Source organism: Myotis davidii, unplaced genomic scaffold (genome assembly GCF_000327345.1).
Source record: "Myotis davidii unplaced genomic scaffold, ASM32734v1 scaffold292, whole genome shotgun sequence".
Classification (NCBI taxonomy): domain Eukaryota; kingdom Metazoa; phylum Chordata; class Mammalia; order Chiroptera; family Vespertilionidae; genus Myotis; species Myotis davidii.
Genome location: NW_006285042.1, coordinates 3,949,915 through 3,965,392, shown reverse-complemented (window position 1 = coordinate 3,965,392; position 15,478 = coordinate 3,949,915). Strand labels below are relative to the sequence as shown.

General features: G+C 42.7%; 1 protein-coding gene across 4 annotated transcripts in view; it reads right to left on the bottom strand.

Moving 5' to 3' along the window:
- Positions 1-915: 915 nt before the first annotated feature.
- The window catches only part of STX11 (syntaxin 11), a 39,141-nt gene continuing 24,578 nt past the window's right edge, over positions 916-15,478 (bottom strand). For 3 of the 4 annotated variants that reach the window (XM_015558519.1, XM_015558518.1, XM_006755400.2), the window contains one exon: positions 916-2,817. In XM_015558519.1, the coding sequence (XP_015414005.1) occupies positions 1,949-2,817 (869 nt within the window). In that variant the 3' untranslated portion in view covers positions 916-1,948. Of the gene's footprint in view, positions 2,818-12,538; positions 12,599-15,478 lie in introns of those variants that run through there. The other variant, XM_015558520.1, reaches the window with a different exon arrangement.

The following is a 15,478-nucleotide window of genomic DNA, read 5'->3' as shown; positions in this document are numbered from 1 at the left end:
TTTTTACCTAATCCTTCAATGTGAAATATGGGGAACTCAAAAGTACATGGAGCCTGCAAACGCCTTTATTTTTATGAATGGTTCTAAGCAAAGAAAATGCTTTATGGGTTTAAACAAGTCAAATGCGTGAATTATTCTCTCTTGTGCAAACTAGCTGGTGGTCTGTATTCTCCACATCTCTTCTCTTCCCCGAAAGACAATGGAGCTGTATGAAGAAGACTTATTTTTTAGGGAAAGGGAATTAGACCAAGTTCGGCCACAGGTGAAACATCCCTGGAGTTAGCTGAGAAAGAATTTGTGAGAAATCTGAGAAGAGCCTGGTGGGACTTGGTTTCCACAATTCTCATATTTAAGCATGAAATTAAAATTAGGTGCAGGGGTAGATTTTCACGGTCGTAAGCAGTTTAGTCAGCGGGTTACAGAGTTCACACATTCTTCGTTCTACTCCTTTTAAAATGCCCCTGTCTGAAGGACCTGAGAATTATGGCAGCTGAATAAATTCTCATTTATTAAATAATGAGTAGAAAGAGTTCAGAGTTGACTCAGGAGGAAGACCGGAAGCACGGTGAATGTGGGTTTAAGGACATTCCAAAGTTTGCAAATGAAAGCAAATCCTTAAAACATGATGATTTTGCTAAACTGTTATAAGTAACTTAGGAGAGAAAGGAAGACACACTCCCATATGAATGCTTTTTCATTTTTTTCTCCGCTATTCAGAGTTCCATCCAGATGTTGCAACTTTAAGAAGCTACAAGAATTTTCAACACAATAATTGAGAAAGTAAACTAAGGTACAAATACATAAAAGGGAAAATGATAATAGAATGTTTATTAAACTAACTTAAAAAGAAATATTTTAATTTAAATTACTCCATTTAAATGCATGAAAGGAATGGTCCACAGTAAAATAAAAGTAATATTTCCAAGAAATTTATTTTTATTATCTAGTTCTGGATTTATTTTCAGCTGTTGACATCTGTCTTTATAACCGACACAGAGTTGTTCAAAATAAAGTTCCTGCCCAAATTGGATTGGATATGCAGATGGGAATGAGATAAACTCAAAACAAGACAACCAACACCAATAACCCGTAAAAGTGTTTTTTCTGATATTTATAGTTTATATTTACAAAAGTAAAATGAAAACCAATTAGTCATTATGTACATGTTAGTGAATATTAGTACTTCACAATTTACATATGTATATGTGCATTTGTAACAATCAAATAAAAAAAGATAAATTTTAAATTATTTTTACTTATGAAAAATATATAAAATGCGACTGATACACACATCGATTTCAGGGCTTGTTCAATACTCAGTGCTTAAAAATATTTGAGGGGAAAAATCCCAACTATATTCTGATGGAAGATATTAAAAGTAAAGAGATAAGAAAATAGTGAGTGTTAAATGTGATTTTATAAGTATGGAGGTGAGCAGGAAGGAAATAGGTATACTTCTAGACAGGAATCACACAGCATAAACCAGATGAGGAGTGGAAATGAAAGACGTGAAATTGAACAGAACCAAGGTACTTTCAGGAGAGAGTATGAATTTGTTTTGATGAGTTCTTACTATTAGCCAATGCAGAATTGCCTTCCTCCTAGAATTTCATTAGGAAACATGCCTGGGACATGTACTCTCCAGTTCGCTAGTCAGTTCTTTATGTGGCTTCTGTTAAGAGGGCAAGGATGCAATTTGCCGTATAACGACCTCACACAACTTCAGGGTATCTCTGTCCTTCCTGCAGAAACATCGGAAGGCATCAACTATAGTCCCAAGCATGGGCTGGGTTGGAATTTTTGGATCTCGAGTTTCTTCTTTCTCTAAAAACTGAGGTCCCTACGAGTTGGGACAACTCGCCCCAGTGAAGGGAGCCCCCAAATCTTTCCCAGTGCGCTTCCCAGCCCATTCCGGTGGAGAGGGGGTGCGGGGTCCCAGGCCAGCCTGCTAGTTGACGCAGGGGCAGCAGAAGCAGCAGATGGTCCGGCAGGGGTTCTTCCTCTTGTACTGCAAGGTCTTGCGCACCTGCGCCTTGGCCTGGCCAGTGTAGTCCACGGTCTTCTCCACGTTGAGCTCGATGACGTTCAGGGTGTCGGCCTGCTCCTCCACCAGCACCGCCATCTGCAGGAAAAGCTCGTGCACATCGCGGATGCGGCTCTCCAGCTTCAGCAGCTCGCGGTGGCGGCTCTCTATCTCGTTGAGGGCCGCCCTCGCGCCCTTCACGTCGGCCAGCAGGTTCTCCGAGAACACGTCCCACTTGCCCTGCTCGAACATGTCCTCGATCTGCTCGCCCGACACGTCCTTGCCCATGATCTCCAGCTGGCGCTGGATGCGGATCTTGCAGTTGTCGCGCTGCTTCATCTCGGCCTGGTTGTACTCGTGCATGGCGCGCTGGAAGGTGCGGGTGAGCGCGCTGTACTGCGCGCGGGAGATGCGCGCCACCGCCGAGTTGGGTCCGTGCTGGGCCTCGGCCGCCTCGCTCAGCACCTTCATGGCGCGCAGCTTGCGGTGGATGCTCTCGCCGCGGGCCTTGATGTCCTTGGCGATCGAGTTGGTGTCGCGCTTGATGCTGCTGAGACGCCGCATGGACGTGAGGAAGCGGGCGTTCTGCTTTCCCAGCCGCTTCACGTCGATCATCAACTGCTGGTTTTCATCCTGAAGGCCCTTGATGTCTCGGTACAAGGACTCCAGGATGTGGTCGGTCTCGAACACGAAGTCCTCGTGGGGCGAGTCCAATTCATCGTCCCCGTCGGAGAGCTGCTGGTCATACTGCTTGGTTAACTCCAGAAGTTCTGCTAGCCGGTCCTTCATGTTGCCTGCAGGTAGAGATACCGAAGTTAAATTCCTCTAGTGAGAGCAATAAAGAAGTATTCTAGCCTGGCTGGTGTGGTCCAGTTGGTTGGGCATTATCCCGTGACAGGAACGGTTGCCAGGTTCATTCTGGTCAAGGCACATGCCCAGTTGCATTGACGTTTCTCTCTTCCTCTCCCGTCCTCTCTCTTTAAAAATCAATTAAAAATCTTTTAAAAAATAAAGAAACATTTTGCTCAGCACTCCCAATTCTTTATTTCTGGGTATAATAAATGCATGAAAATGAGCTAACAGTTCTATGACATTTTGCTTACAAGTAAAGGACGAATATGACTTAGAGTCATGAACACAGTGGCATTTTATACCCTATAGGTCTCTGCAGTTCAATATTACAGGCGCCCAGGATTCAATCAGCAATGTAAAATTGTAGATTGTATTGGGAACCAATCTTTTTCTTGCTTTTAAGTTCTCCAATAATTGCAAATCAAAACAGGCACAGAAAAAAAAATATTTGCAAAGATTGTGGTTTTAAATCAAGAGAGTCAATTTAGAAGGCTTTGGGGCCAAGTCTAAATGTCTGTTTTGTGTCTATTTCAGTCTCAGTCCTGTTCATCATAATGATTCTTTAAATAGTGACTATATAAATCATGGTTTAAATTTTTTCTTTTAAAAATAAAGTAAAAGTAAAACATGCTTGAAGTAAAACAACAACAAAATACACAAAGACAAAAATCTAATAAGGAAGTATAAAATTTGGAAGTTGAAATTCCCTTGTTCCTCTGCCCAATATCATTAATTTGGGCATCACTAACATACTTCAGGTTAAGTGCTTGTTCAAGGAAGAAAACCAAAATATACACTCATGGAAGATATTAAAAGTAAAGGAGATAAGGAAATGGTTAAGTGTTTAATGCAATTTTAATAAATAAGAGAGGTGAGCAGAAATACGATATATATTTAGGCAGGAATCACGTAGCACAAGCCAGATAAAGAATCAGTAATGAAAGATACACAGTTTCCTCCAAGGTCTCTAGTGGGAAGCATCATTAACAAAGCTGCTTTAAAAACAAAAGATTACATGGAAAATTTCAATCCTATACCAGCTAAATAGCAATAATAACACACACTCCCATTTATCCATCACACAGCAGCAATATTTGCCCACTTTTAATGGCTTTTTGAAACCAGTTGGCAGCTCAAGTAGAATTCCCGTTTTTATAAAGGTTGTTGTGATCATTTCCTCACTTAGCAAGGCAAAATAATGCTTTCTATGTCCATATTATTTTCCATGAAAGTAGCTATTATGTAGGGCCAGTAACCAATTTCTAGGCACTTTTCATGTGATACCCTCTTTAATCTTCATACAGACTTCATGAAGTAGGCATTGTCATGATCAGAGTTCATAAGCTGAGCATAGGAAGATTAAGGAACTTATCCAAGGTCACCAATAAGTAAACATTTGGGCTCCAGAGTACTCCACTTAACCACAATACTCAACTATCTTCAGCACATGTACAAAAGTGAGTCATGAAAGACTGCCCTATTAACCAAGGACATGTCAGGTCTGGAGCCTCTTGGGAGGGACTCCAGTGCAGGCTGAGGCTGGCCTGCAACCGCTTGGTGGGAGCCAGGAAACAAGCCAAGGCCAGCCACTGCAGGTGCCAGCCTTGTGGCCTCTTGGGAAAGGCCACGATTCAAGCTGAGGTTGGCTGCCACTAGTGCTGGCCTTGGCGCTGCCTGGTAGCAGCTTCAATGTGAGCCGAGGCTGGTCGCTGCTTATGCCAGCTCGAGAGTGCTTAGGAAAGACTGCACGGTGAGCCAAGGCCAGCCTCCACCGTGCATGAGCATGCTTGGGATGAACTTTTGCCAGGGTAAGCAGGTTGGGCAGGGGAGGATCTCTGAGGAATGCCATGCCAGGGCAAACGGTGTTAGCCAGGTTATTGGAGAGTGACAGATCTGGGCCAGCCAGGTGGAAGAAGAGCATAACAATGGCACAATGGCATTTGCCAAAATTTCCATCCCCAGAGAGATTTACCAGACATCCCTGCCCCTCCAGCCCTACCCTAGGGTTGGTCAATTAAATGTCTCCCTGTATGACCTGGGCACTTGTCCAACTGCTGCTTCTGCACTGGAGCTCAGCATGAGCAAGCTTGTGGTTGAGTCCTTTAAGAATAATATCTTGGTCTTCCACAACCCTTCATTTCTCTCAGCTGTAATCCTCACTGGTTTTCAAAGCCAGATGTTATGGGGACTCCTCTTTCCGACACAAGTCCTCTGGGCTGGGGGGCTCATATGCATTACAGCCAAGTTACTATCTTATCTGGGGAAAGTACATTAGTTAACTAGTATGGAGTTGAGCTGTATCCATCTGTTGTAGTTAGTATCCAATTTATTATACTATATAAGAGGTAGATGGGAGAGAGAATGGATACATTTTCATGAACAAGGCAAGAATAGGTGATCATGCCTTCCTTGCATCTTGGCCATGCTCTATATTGCTCTCCTAAAACCAAGAATCACTTCATACATAATATAAAGAGCAAAGCACACTTCAATCATACAGAAAATGGTCTTGGATGATGTTCAGGATGGTCATTCTTTTTCAAGATCTAACAACCATAAAGTCATGGGTCCTACATTAGGTGAAGGCCTAAGCCAGTGATAGTGAACCTATGACACGCATGTCAGAGGTGACACGCAAACTCATTCTTTTGGTTGATTTTTCTTTGTTAAGTGGCATTTAAATATATAAAATAAATATCAAAAATATAGGTCTTTGTTTTACTATGGTTGCTAATATCAAAAAATTTCTATATGTGACACGGCACCAGAGTTAAGTTAGGGTTTTTCAAAATGCTGACACGTCGAGCTCAAAAGGTTCGCCATCACTGGCCTAAGCTTATTCAAAGGCTCATTCCATAATCTGGTAAGGAGAGACAGAAAGGAAGAGTATGTGGAATTAAAGATTCTCTATGGAGGTGCAGAGAAGATGCTGGCTTTCACCTTGCCTTTCTGGCCCCGTCCAGCCCTAGATGAGTTGGTCCCATTGACCTAGAGAGTCGCCTGGTTCCAAGGTGCAAGCATTAGGAACATTACAACAAAGTCAACCAAAGAGGCTGCTGTTTCTAAGAACGTCCCCCAAAGGTTCAGGTATATCCTTGCTGCAATTATATCACAGTATAGAACTAGGCACAGAGAGAACATCAAACTAACCTACACAACCAGTAGCTGCATTCTGAACCGTGAGATTCTAAAAAGGGAACTATGGGCTCTAGCCAGTTTGGCTCAGTGGATAGAGCATCAGCCTGTAGACGAGTGGGTCATGGGTTCAATTCCAGTGAAGGTCATGTACCTTGGTTGCAGGTCCCTCCCTGGCCCAGGTCCTGGTCTGGGCTCATGCAGGAGGCAACTAATCGATATTTCTCTCACATTGATATTTCTCTGTCTTTCCATGTCTCTTCCACTCTCTCTAAAAATCAATGGAAAAATATCCTTGGGTGAGGATTAACATAAAGGAAGGAAGGAAGGAAGGAAGGAAGGAAGGAAGGAAGGAAGGAAAGAAGGAAGGAAAGAAGGAAGGAAGAAAGGGAGGGAGGAAGGGAAGAAGAAAGAACTATGGTAAATTAGAAAGAAAAATCAAACAATTCCATTTACCTTCCTGTCTCATTGTAATAAAGAATAATGTAATAAACTTTAGTAAATCTATATATATAAAAGGCTAAGCAACCATCTGACCAGCTGACTGGCCGGTAGCTATGACGCGCACTGACCACCAGGGGGCAGATGCTCAATGCAGGAGTTGTGGAGCTGTGGTCACTTGGCAGCGGCAGTTCACAGGTGATGCACCCTGGAATCAGAGAGGAGGGAGCCCATTCTTTGCAATTCTTCTTGCACTTCAGGACCCCTTGGGGGATGTCAGAGAGCCAGTTTTGGCTGATCCCTGCAGGACAGGCCGAGGGATCCCACCAGCTGGAGGGACCCCACTCACTCCACAGATGCCCTTCGAGCTGTGGCACCGGCCCAGGTGTGGCTTCCTGTGGAGGGACCTCAGGAGGTTGGCTCTAGGGCATGTCCAGCCCATTTTGCCCAGTCCCACCCTGCTAGCCACCACTTGGGACCACCTACATTACTCCCTGCACTGGAGGGACTAATTAATTTTCTTTCAATGTACATGAGTCCATCCACCTGGACACTAGTTATATTCATAGAGTTGCTAAAATAAATCTTGCTTTGATTCACACAGAGATGAAGAATTCCAAAGAAAAATTATAACCAACTACCAGAAATCTGCTTCTGCTTTCTAATTCTCTTATCAGGCATGTATATCATCTGTCCTGAGAACTAGATCTCTCAGGGAAGGAAGGGGAAATTGCACAACCCTTCTCATTGGGCAATAAGATTGGATGTAAGAGAAAATAAAGAAACAGACAAATGGTTAGCACAGTGGCTCTCAGACTTTAGGAAGCAACAGCATCTTCGGGACAACTACAAACATTACAGATGTCTGGGCCCTTTCAAGTTTCTGATTCTGTAGGACTAAGATGATCTGTTATTCAAACGCACATCGAAATTTATGACCCATTCCATAGATAGTTATTGTGGTAGCTTTTTATACACAAACGCTACACAGTTCCAGACAACCTATAATAGTCCCCAGGTTAGGGCCAACTTGATGAGCAATTCCTCCTCACAGCCCCACCCCTTCTGGTGATGGAAAGAGAGGTTCAGAAAGCAGGTTTGTACTTACTTCAAAAGACCAATGAGTGGGGGTGATACCTACATAAATAATCCAAATTCTGGGTGCTACAATGATCAACTATGGAAGTCATTGTTTCCTACTTGCTTCCAAGAAAACCAGTTATAAACACAACACATAGTCGTATCTCTGATCATAGAGAAGAGAGACTTTGTGCCTACTTACTCTAAGGAGAACAAGGGGAAAATGTTACTACATGGTTACGAGCTGAATTATACACTCCCTCCACCCCCAAATTCATATGTTGAAGCCCTAAACCCAGGAACATAGAATGTAATCATATTTGGAGATAAGGTCTTTGAAGAGAGAATTAAGTTAAAAGGAATTATTTATGTAATCCATGCATTATTATACATTAAGCAATATATGTATTAAGCAAAGTTTTCCTATCAGGAAACAAACCTCTCCCTTGTTTCACAGAAATAAATTAAAATATTTTCACAAGTGGAGAAACTTCAGACATGTGGATACACAATGCAGAGCAGGGCAAGGTGCAAGTCATGTGAGGTTTATTATAGAGAGGTACTTGCAGATTAACATGAGGAAAACAAATCCAAAAGCATCGAAGGGCCTTCTTTTTGTCGTTATGACAAAGAAATGTATTAGAGACTACTCTTCTGTCATGTGAGTAGTCACAAAGAAATGTATTAGAGACTTTTGCATCATTTAGGAACTAAAGTACACATTCACACACACACACACACACACACCATTCAGTTATTAGTGACTAAAAAGATTATATATATATTCCCAATGTCTCCCCTACTTCACAAATGAAGTTACCATGTCCTTATTTTCAGATTTTACCATCTATCGCTCCTGTACCCTAATTTTATTCCAATTTTTAAAGTCTTGTTAAAAGAAAATGATGATTTACAAATCAGAATGGCTTTATGCCTAGGTTCACCCCTGCTCCATATGGCGCCTTAATGAGCCTTTGTGTAGCGACCACATGACATCTTTGTGAAAGCTAGGACAGTGCCTCTTTCTCCAGGAGGATGCACCCCTGCCCCAGGGCACAGAGCCTGGTGAACTGGGCACTGATGGCTCTCCAGACCCTCTTATCCATGTGGCCAGGCACCCTTGTGCTGGGCACAAGTGCAGCCCCATGTGGTCAACCTGAATACACCTCTCTCTACCACCTCATCCAGTCCCTCCAGCCCAGCCATCACACAAGCACTGGTAGGGGCCAGGACATCCCAGAGGTCCTGTGTCACAATAATTTAGTGGTACTTTATAGGACACGCCATAGTAATACAATCCTTCAAGGATAACAAGTGTATTTTCCCAAACAGATTGATTCAGATCCATAAGTGGATGAATAATTTCACTCAACTGAGAAAAACCCATTGTTCTGCTCCATTTCTTTATTTTAAAAAATGACACATCTAAGAGGGAAAAATCATTCTTTGAATCTCTAAAAATAAATATAGGCTGGAAAAAAAAGTCTTATTTTCTTGCTGCTCCAAAGTTAATTTCAAAACAAAACAAAAAACTTGTGCTGGATCCTAAAGTGTATTGGCAAGAACACACTTAATAGTTTAATTTCTTGTGGTTTACTCAAAACACAACTTGAGAATTTGAAGAGTGTTAATTGAGATGGATTATTATAAAAGTGCAAGGCTAAAAGAAATAGTGAAAAATATGACTTGTTTCTCTTCTAAAGCAAAATGCAGGAAGGAGTTTCTCCAAAGCATTTCTCCAGAGTCTAATCAAAAAGAGCAGCCTCCACTCTTCAATCACTTCTACTCACTTGTTTCTCCCTGACACTTCCACTTTTCAGTCCCTCAATCAGAATTTTCAGCCAATGTCTCAAGAGAAGAAGGGCCCTAGCTGGTTTGGCTCAGTGTATAGAGCATCGACCTACAGACTGAAGGAAGGGTCCCAGGTTCTATTCCAGTCAAGGGCATATGCCCCGGGTTGCGGGCTCAGTCCCCAGTAGGGGGGGTGCGGGAGGCAGCCATCAATGATTCTCTCTCATCATTGATGTTTCTATCTTTCTCCCTCTCCCTTCCTCTCTGAAACCAATAAAAAAATATATATATTTAACAAAAGAGAGAGAGAGAGAAGGAAGTTCAGTATGCAGAGTCAATAAACAGGCAGTGGGCAGCTTGGGTTTTACTTATAGCAGCATGCTTTTGGATGCATTCTGCAGAAATGCTCTATAAATCAAAGCAGCCGTTCCTTTATTTGATCCATACATCTTCTCTACAGCTAAGTGCTGTGCAGCCCCCATATGGGGAATTAGCCCCATCCCCTAATTTGATAGCCCATCTGTAAACCACAAAGCTACACTAGCTTTTCCCCCCTGAACTTCTCTTTAAAAAGGTTTCTGAAGTCTTTAATTTTATAGAAAACTTATTCCCATCTAAGTCCATTTGAGCTGCTATAACAACATACCAGAGATTGGGTAGCTTATAAAAACAGAAAGTTATTTCTCACACTTCTGGAAGCTGGAAGTCTGAGATCAGGGCGCCAGCATGCTCATGTCCTGCATCTAGTGAGGGCCAGCTTCCTCGTTCATAAATGTCCACCTCCTTGCTGTGTCCTCACATGGCAGGAGAGGCAAGCTCTTGGGGCCTCTTTTATAAGGACACTAATCCCACTCGTGAGAACTCTACCCTCATGACCTAATCACCTCCCAAAGACCCTGTCTTCCAATACCATTGCCTGGGTAGGGGTTAGAATTGCTGTGGCCCAGTGATTGCTACTTGTATCCTGTCTGTGTACCTTTATTTTTAATGGATGACATATTTTGGTAATCCTTTCCCAACCTCACCACTTATGTTGGATGTGTATGAGGAGATCATTTATTTCTAGTCCATTGTCTCAGGATTAAGAGGCTCCCATCTGAAGAGCTGAGTCTGAGTGTCCCATCCGGATCCAAAATGATGCAAGTCATGGATAAGCCTCCAGACTCGGAGACTAAGCCATAATGGGACGAAACTTCTGGGAACCCTAGGATAAAGGTGAGCATGTTTCTTGTAGAAGAAATGTGAATAAATTTTGCCAGAGGCAGACTATATTTGATTACCAAAGAAAATGGCCACAAATTCTTAGCAGTACCTCCTATCAATTCCCCTACCCTGTGAATCTGGGTTTGGTCATGAAACTTGCTTTGACCAAGAGGACAGTAGCAAACATGGTGACAGCAGAGGCTTGAGTAGCATTACACATCTGGGCTTGCCCTCTCTTACTAGTGGGAACACTGACACCACAGTGTGGGAAGCCAGGGCTAACCTCCTGGAGGATGAAGACCACAAGGAAAGAGAGGCCAGCAGCCAGGTGACCCACCGCTACAGCTGTGTGACTGAGCCCAGGTGAAAGAACCACCCAGTACTTACTCTCTACCACGTACTGTGTGGAAGCTTTATATGAATTATCTTCTTTAATTTTCATGATCATGAGAAATAACAATATGATTTGGGGGTGGTTTGTTATATTGACAAAGCTCACTGATACACCCCTCTTTTGTTTCTGTATTCCCCACAATGGGTGTTCTTTAAGGAAAACCTAAGAGAATGGCATGGATCACAGATAAATCATCATTTTGGAAAGTAAATTCTCAGGCATTTAAAACAAAATTTCAGTCTACCCAGTTTAGCACAGTGGCTGAGCGTTGACCTATGAACCAGGAGGTCACGGTTCGATTTCCCCGATTAGAGCAACCTGGCTTGATTCCCAGTGGGGGGTGTGCAGGAGACAATGAATAAATTCTCTCTATTCATTGATGTTTCTATCTCTCTCTCCCTCTCCCTTCCTCTCTGAAGTCAATAAAAATATTTTTAAAAGAAATAAATAAGACCAAAGTCCATTGCTATCATTTTAAAACACAAATATAAGTAGCACGTACCAAATTACCGTCCTGCTGATGCATGTCACCCACTTGATGATCCTGGCCTACTTATTATATACCTTGCTTTTGATGCAGTGTGTGTTTACAACATCCTACTCATGTTGTATATAAACGTTACAATAAAGCATGCACATAAAAGAAGCCTGCATTTCTTAACATGTGTGAGGACAGCCTTCCCTTCCTTTTGAAGATTGTGGTCATAACCACAATAAGAAGAAAAAAGAACAATGCTAAAAAAAAAGAAAAGAAAAGAAAAGAAAAAGATGACCTCACCCACAAGCAGGCTCTGCAGATAATGCCTGTGCTAAATAGGAGTCCTCTAGCAGTGGGGGTGGGCCGGCACAGAGACACTGGGCAGCTTCAACCTTGGCTGAGTTTCAGTCTGATAAGAGGTTCTGAAAACCTGAAGAGCCAGTTTTGAAATGGAGGTGGATCGCCCTAAGTGTAACAGATCACCAAAATAGAGAACACAGGGCCGGCGAAATGCAACTTCTCACACAACTCCACTGCCATGTTCTATACCTTCCTTTGTCATCCAGGACTGGACCACACCTGTTTCTTGCTATTATACTACAAAGAATATCAATTAGTGGGATGTGCACTAAGTTGCTAAGACCTTCAGAAGTTGATTGTGGCCCTTAGAATGGTTCAGGAAGTGAAAGGCAAGCAGAATACTTCTTTTCAGAGTCATAGAATCTGCTTGGAATTCCACACCTACTTAGAGAGTGGCCAACTGTTGAGCCTGGGGAGATAGTCAAATCCAGCTCTGCCACCACTGGGACGAGCCTGGGAGACCTCGCTGGTTTCAGTGTTCCCAGCAGAAAGAGGTCCATTCCTAATGGATGAGTGCTGTTCAGATCTCTGCTGGTCACATTTCTTTGTAGTCACCTTATCTTCTCCAGGTATAATACCTACTACTTAGGATAGTGGAGAGAATTAAATGAAAGAGTCCACATAAAGTTCCCAGAACAGTGCCTGGCAGAGTAAGCACTCTATATGCTACTGATTACTATCTATTCTGGGATTTTACTCTGCTCAAAAGACTAATATAGATTCAATAACTACTGTATAAATGGTGCATTTTCTCATTAACGTACCACCAACAGTTTATTACCTGTCTCATCTGCAATCACAAGTGAATACTAACACCTGTGCGTTACCATATTATCTGGGGTTTTAAATTACAGGGACAGAGCTCATAACTCAAACTACTCCTATGTCAAATCAAAAAGTGAACAAGTGAGACACGTGATGCTGGGCTGATGTTGTGGCGTTCACTGTGACGTTCGCTGTGCCAACTAGCGGTGGGGTATCCGAAGCTGGCTTGTAACCCAAATTTTAGCTCACAACTCAAAGCAAAAAATTGGCCGAGAGACGGCTTGTATCTCGAAAAACTCATTAGTCGGGACACTCGTAAGTCAAGGCCCCACCGTACTTTTTTTCTAATTCTGTTCTTGTAAAATCTCTCTTTTTTTCTGTGTATGATAGCAAGCCATGATCTCTGTGGGGGAAAGAAAGGGAGGATCAGGAAAAGAAATCAAATGATACAGAACTGTTTTACATAAAAAGTAAAAATTTCACATCATCTAATACTACTCTATATTAACCAATGAGCAAGTCTATTATATATTCTTCAAACTCTCTTCTATCCTAAAGTTTGTGAAGAGTTAAGAGACAAGCATTCAGAAGAACTGACCAGGATAATATGAAATATAGAACATCTTCCTGGTAAACCACAGGAGTTCTCTGGCATTTCTCCTGCTGGGGGCATCTCTCAGGGAGGCAGGGCCGTGGGGCAGGTCCCATGGTGCTTTCCCACTAGCATTTTTGTACAGAAGAAAATAGGTAAAAAGGAATGCCAAAGGCAAGCTGAAATGGGAGAGGGAATTTTAAGCTGGAAGGGAATCTTTAGTTTTACTTTTATGTTTAAGAATCTCAAGGTGGTTTCCGCAATTGCACCCGCCCCAGGGACTGTGAAAGAGTCTGGAAGTCCTAGGCCAGCCTGAGGACTGCTATCGTCAAGGCTCAGGGTTTACAGTCAGTGCCTAGGTTTTCTCTTGGGAGCAGATCGACAATTTTAATTCAATAAACACCCATCGAACGTTTCCCTCACGAAGGAAAGCCCCATTCCCCACCCCATTAGTTAGGTTTTGCTGTTAGTGTTAGTGGGGTTTGTTCCGTTTTATAGGGAATAGATCTTGCTCCTCAGTTAACTGACATGATTCCTGAAAGCAAATGTGGTGTGGGAGAAGGTGCTATTACTCCTTAGGAACCACGTGCAGATCATATGATCTAAAATGATCCTGAGCCTGGCCGGCATGGCTCAGTGGTTGAGCGTCGACCTATGAACCAGGAGGTCACTATTGGATTCCCAGTGAGGGCACATGCCTGGATGAGGGCCGGATCCCCAGTGTGGGGCATGCAAGAGGCAGCCCATCAATGATTCTCACTCATCATTGATGTTTCTATCTCTCTCTCCCTCTCCCTTCCTCTCTGAAATCAATAAAAGTATATATATTTTAAAATATTTTAAATTATCCTGAAAACCAAACAACTATTCTATGATCAGTTTCTGTATTACTGATAACTCAACAGACAGAATATTAATGTCCTATATTCACTCAGAACCTCAGGAAAGTATAAGGTGTTAGATGCATTGCATTTACTGTATAAAGTAGGTCCAAGAAAACAAATTCACATATCATAATGAAAATTTTTATTTCAAAGTGAATATGTCATGAAGGCAGTTCAAGATGGTGGTGCAGGAAGATCCTGAATTCACCTCCTCCTGTGGTCCACCAAATCAAGAACTATATATGAATCATTTCCATCTGAAAAAAGCCTGGAAGATATCTGAACAACCCACTACAACAAAAGATAAAAGGACCACATTGAGATGCCTCAGTGAGGCAGAGATGTGATGAGCCACAATGAGGAGAAATTTCACACAGTATCTCTCTCCCTGAGGAGTGAGGGATTCGTGTCCCACACCAGCCACCCCAACCATTGGGACCTGCCCCCAAAGAGATGGGCCCTCAAAACATCTGAATTTGAAAACAAATGTGGCTGCAGTTTAAAAAGCACCTCGACCATATGTGAAGGAAATTCACTAGCTAATCTTTTTTGTTGGGGGCCGGGGGAGAGAGAAGGAGGGAATTTTGTGCGTTTTATTTAACAAATTCAGGCCATAGGATATTTGTAATTTAAATTCCTTGTGTCTACCACATGCATGTATCCCAGAGGAAACAGGAAGCAATGCTTGACAGGAAATGTTTTTCCGTGGCTTCTTTATAAAATCCTCAGTTATCTTCTCTTTTTTACATTGGGGTTCTATCTAAAGTGATCATCAGCAAGAGACTTTTCTTTTGCATGTTGAATTTGCACCTCTATTTCCTGCCTTAACCACTCTTCTAATTCTGCATTCTTGGAGCATGATGAGCTATTAGAGCTGATCCTCCAATGATCTGTGGAAGTTTTCCCGCTCCAGGAAATGCGACCTTTCTGAATTTGTTGATATTCTTTAGTTTACCATAATCATCCTTTACAGTGGGTACATTTCTGGAGGCAGAGTTACTAACCACTAGCAATCTACATTCAGCCAGTAACACCTTCCTTGGAGGCGTCTCACCATCATCCTGAACACTGTGGTTGTGTGGACGAAAAGGGGCCACATGCTAACCTGACTAGCTCAGGGAAGGCCTGCCTGGCAGCCTTGCAAACTCAGAGACCTAAAGTAACCACAAAGGATGGTCTGAAATGAAAACTTTTAAACTAAAAGACGTTTATGGCAGGTCGTCATGTCCTAGGCTAGATTCTTTCCTGATAAAAGTCAATCTTTACTGCAACTAAGACTGTCTGTTGTCTTTTGCATCTGTGATAACACTAGTGGCCTGGTGCACAAAATTTGTGCATGGGGGTGGTAGGGGGGGGGGAGATGGTCCCTCAGCCCAGCCTGCACCCTCTCCAATCTGGGACCCCTCGAAGGATGTCCTACTGCCAGTTTACAGGGATCAGGCCTAAACCGGCAGTTGGACAACCCTCTCACAATCCGGGA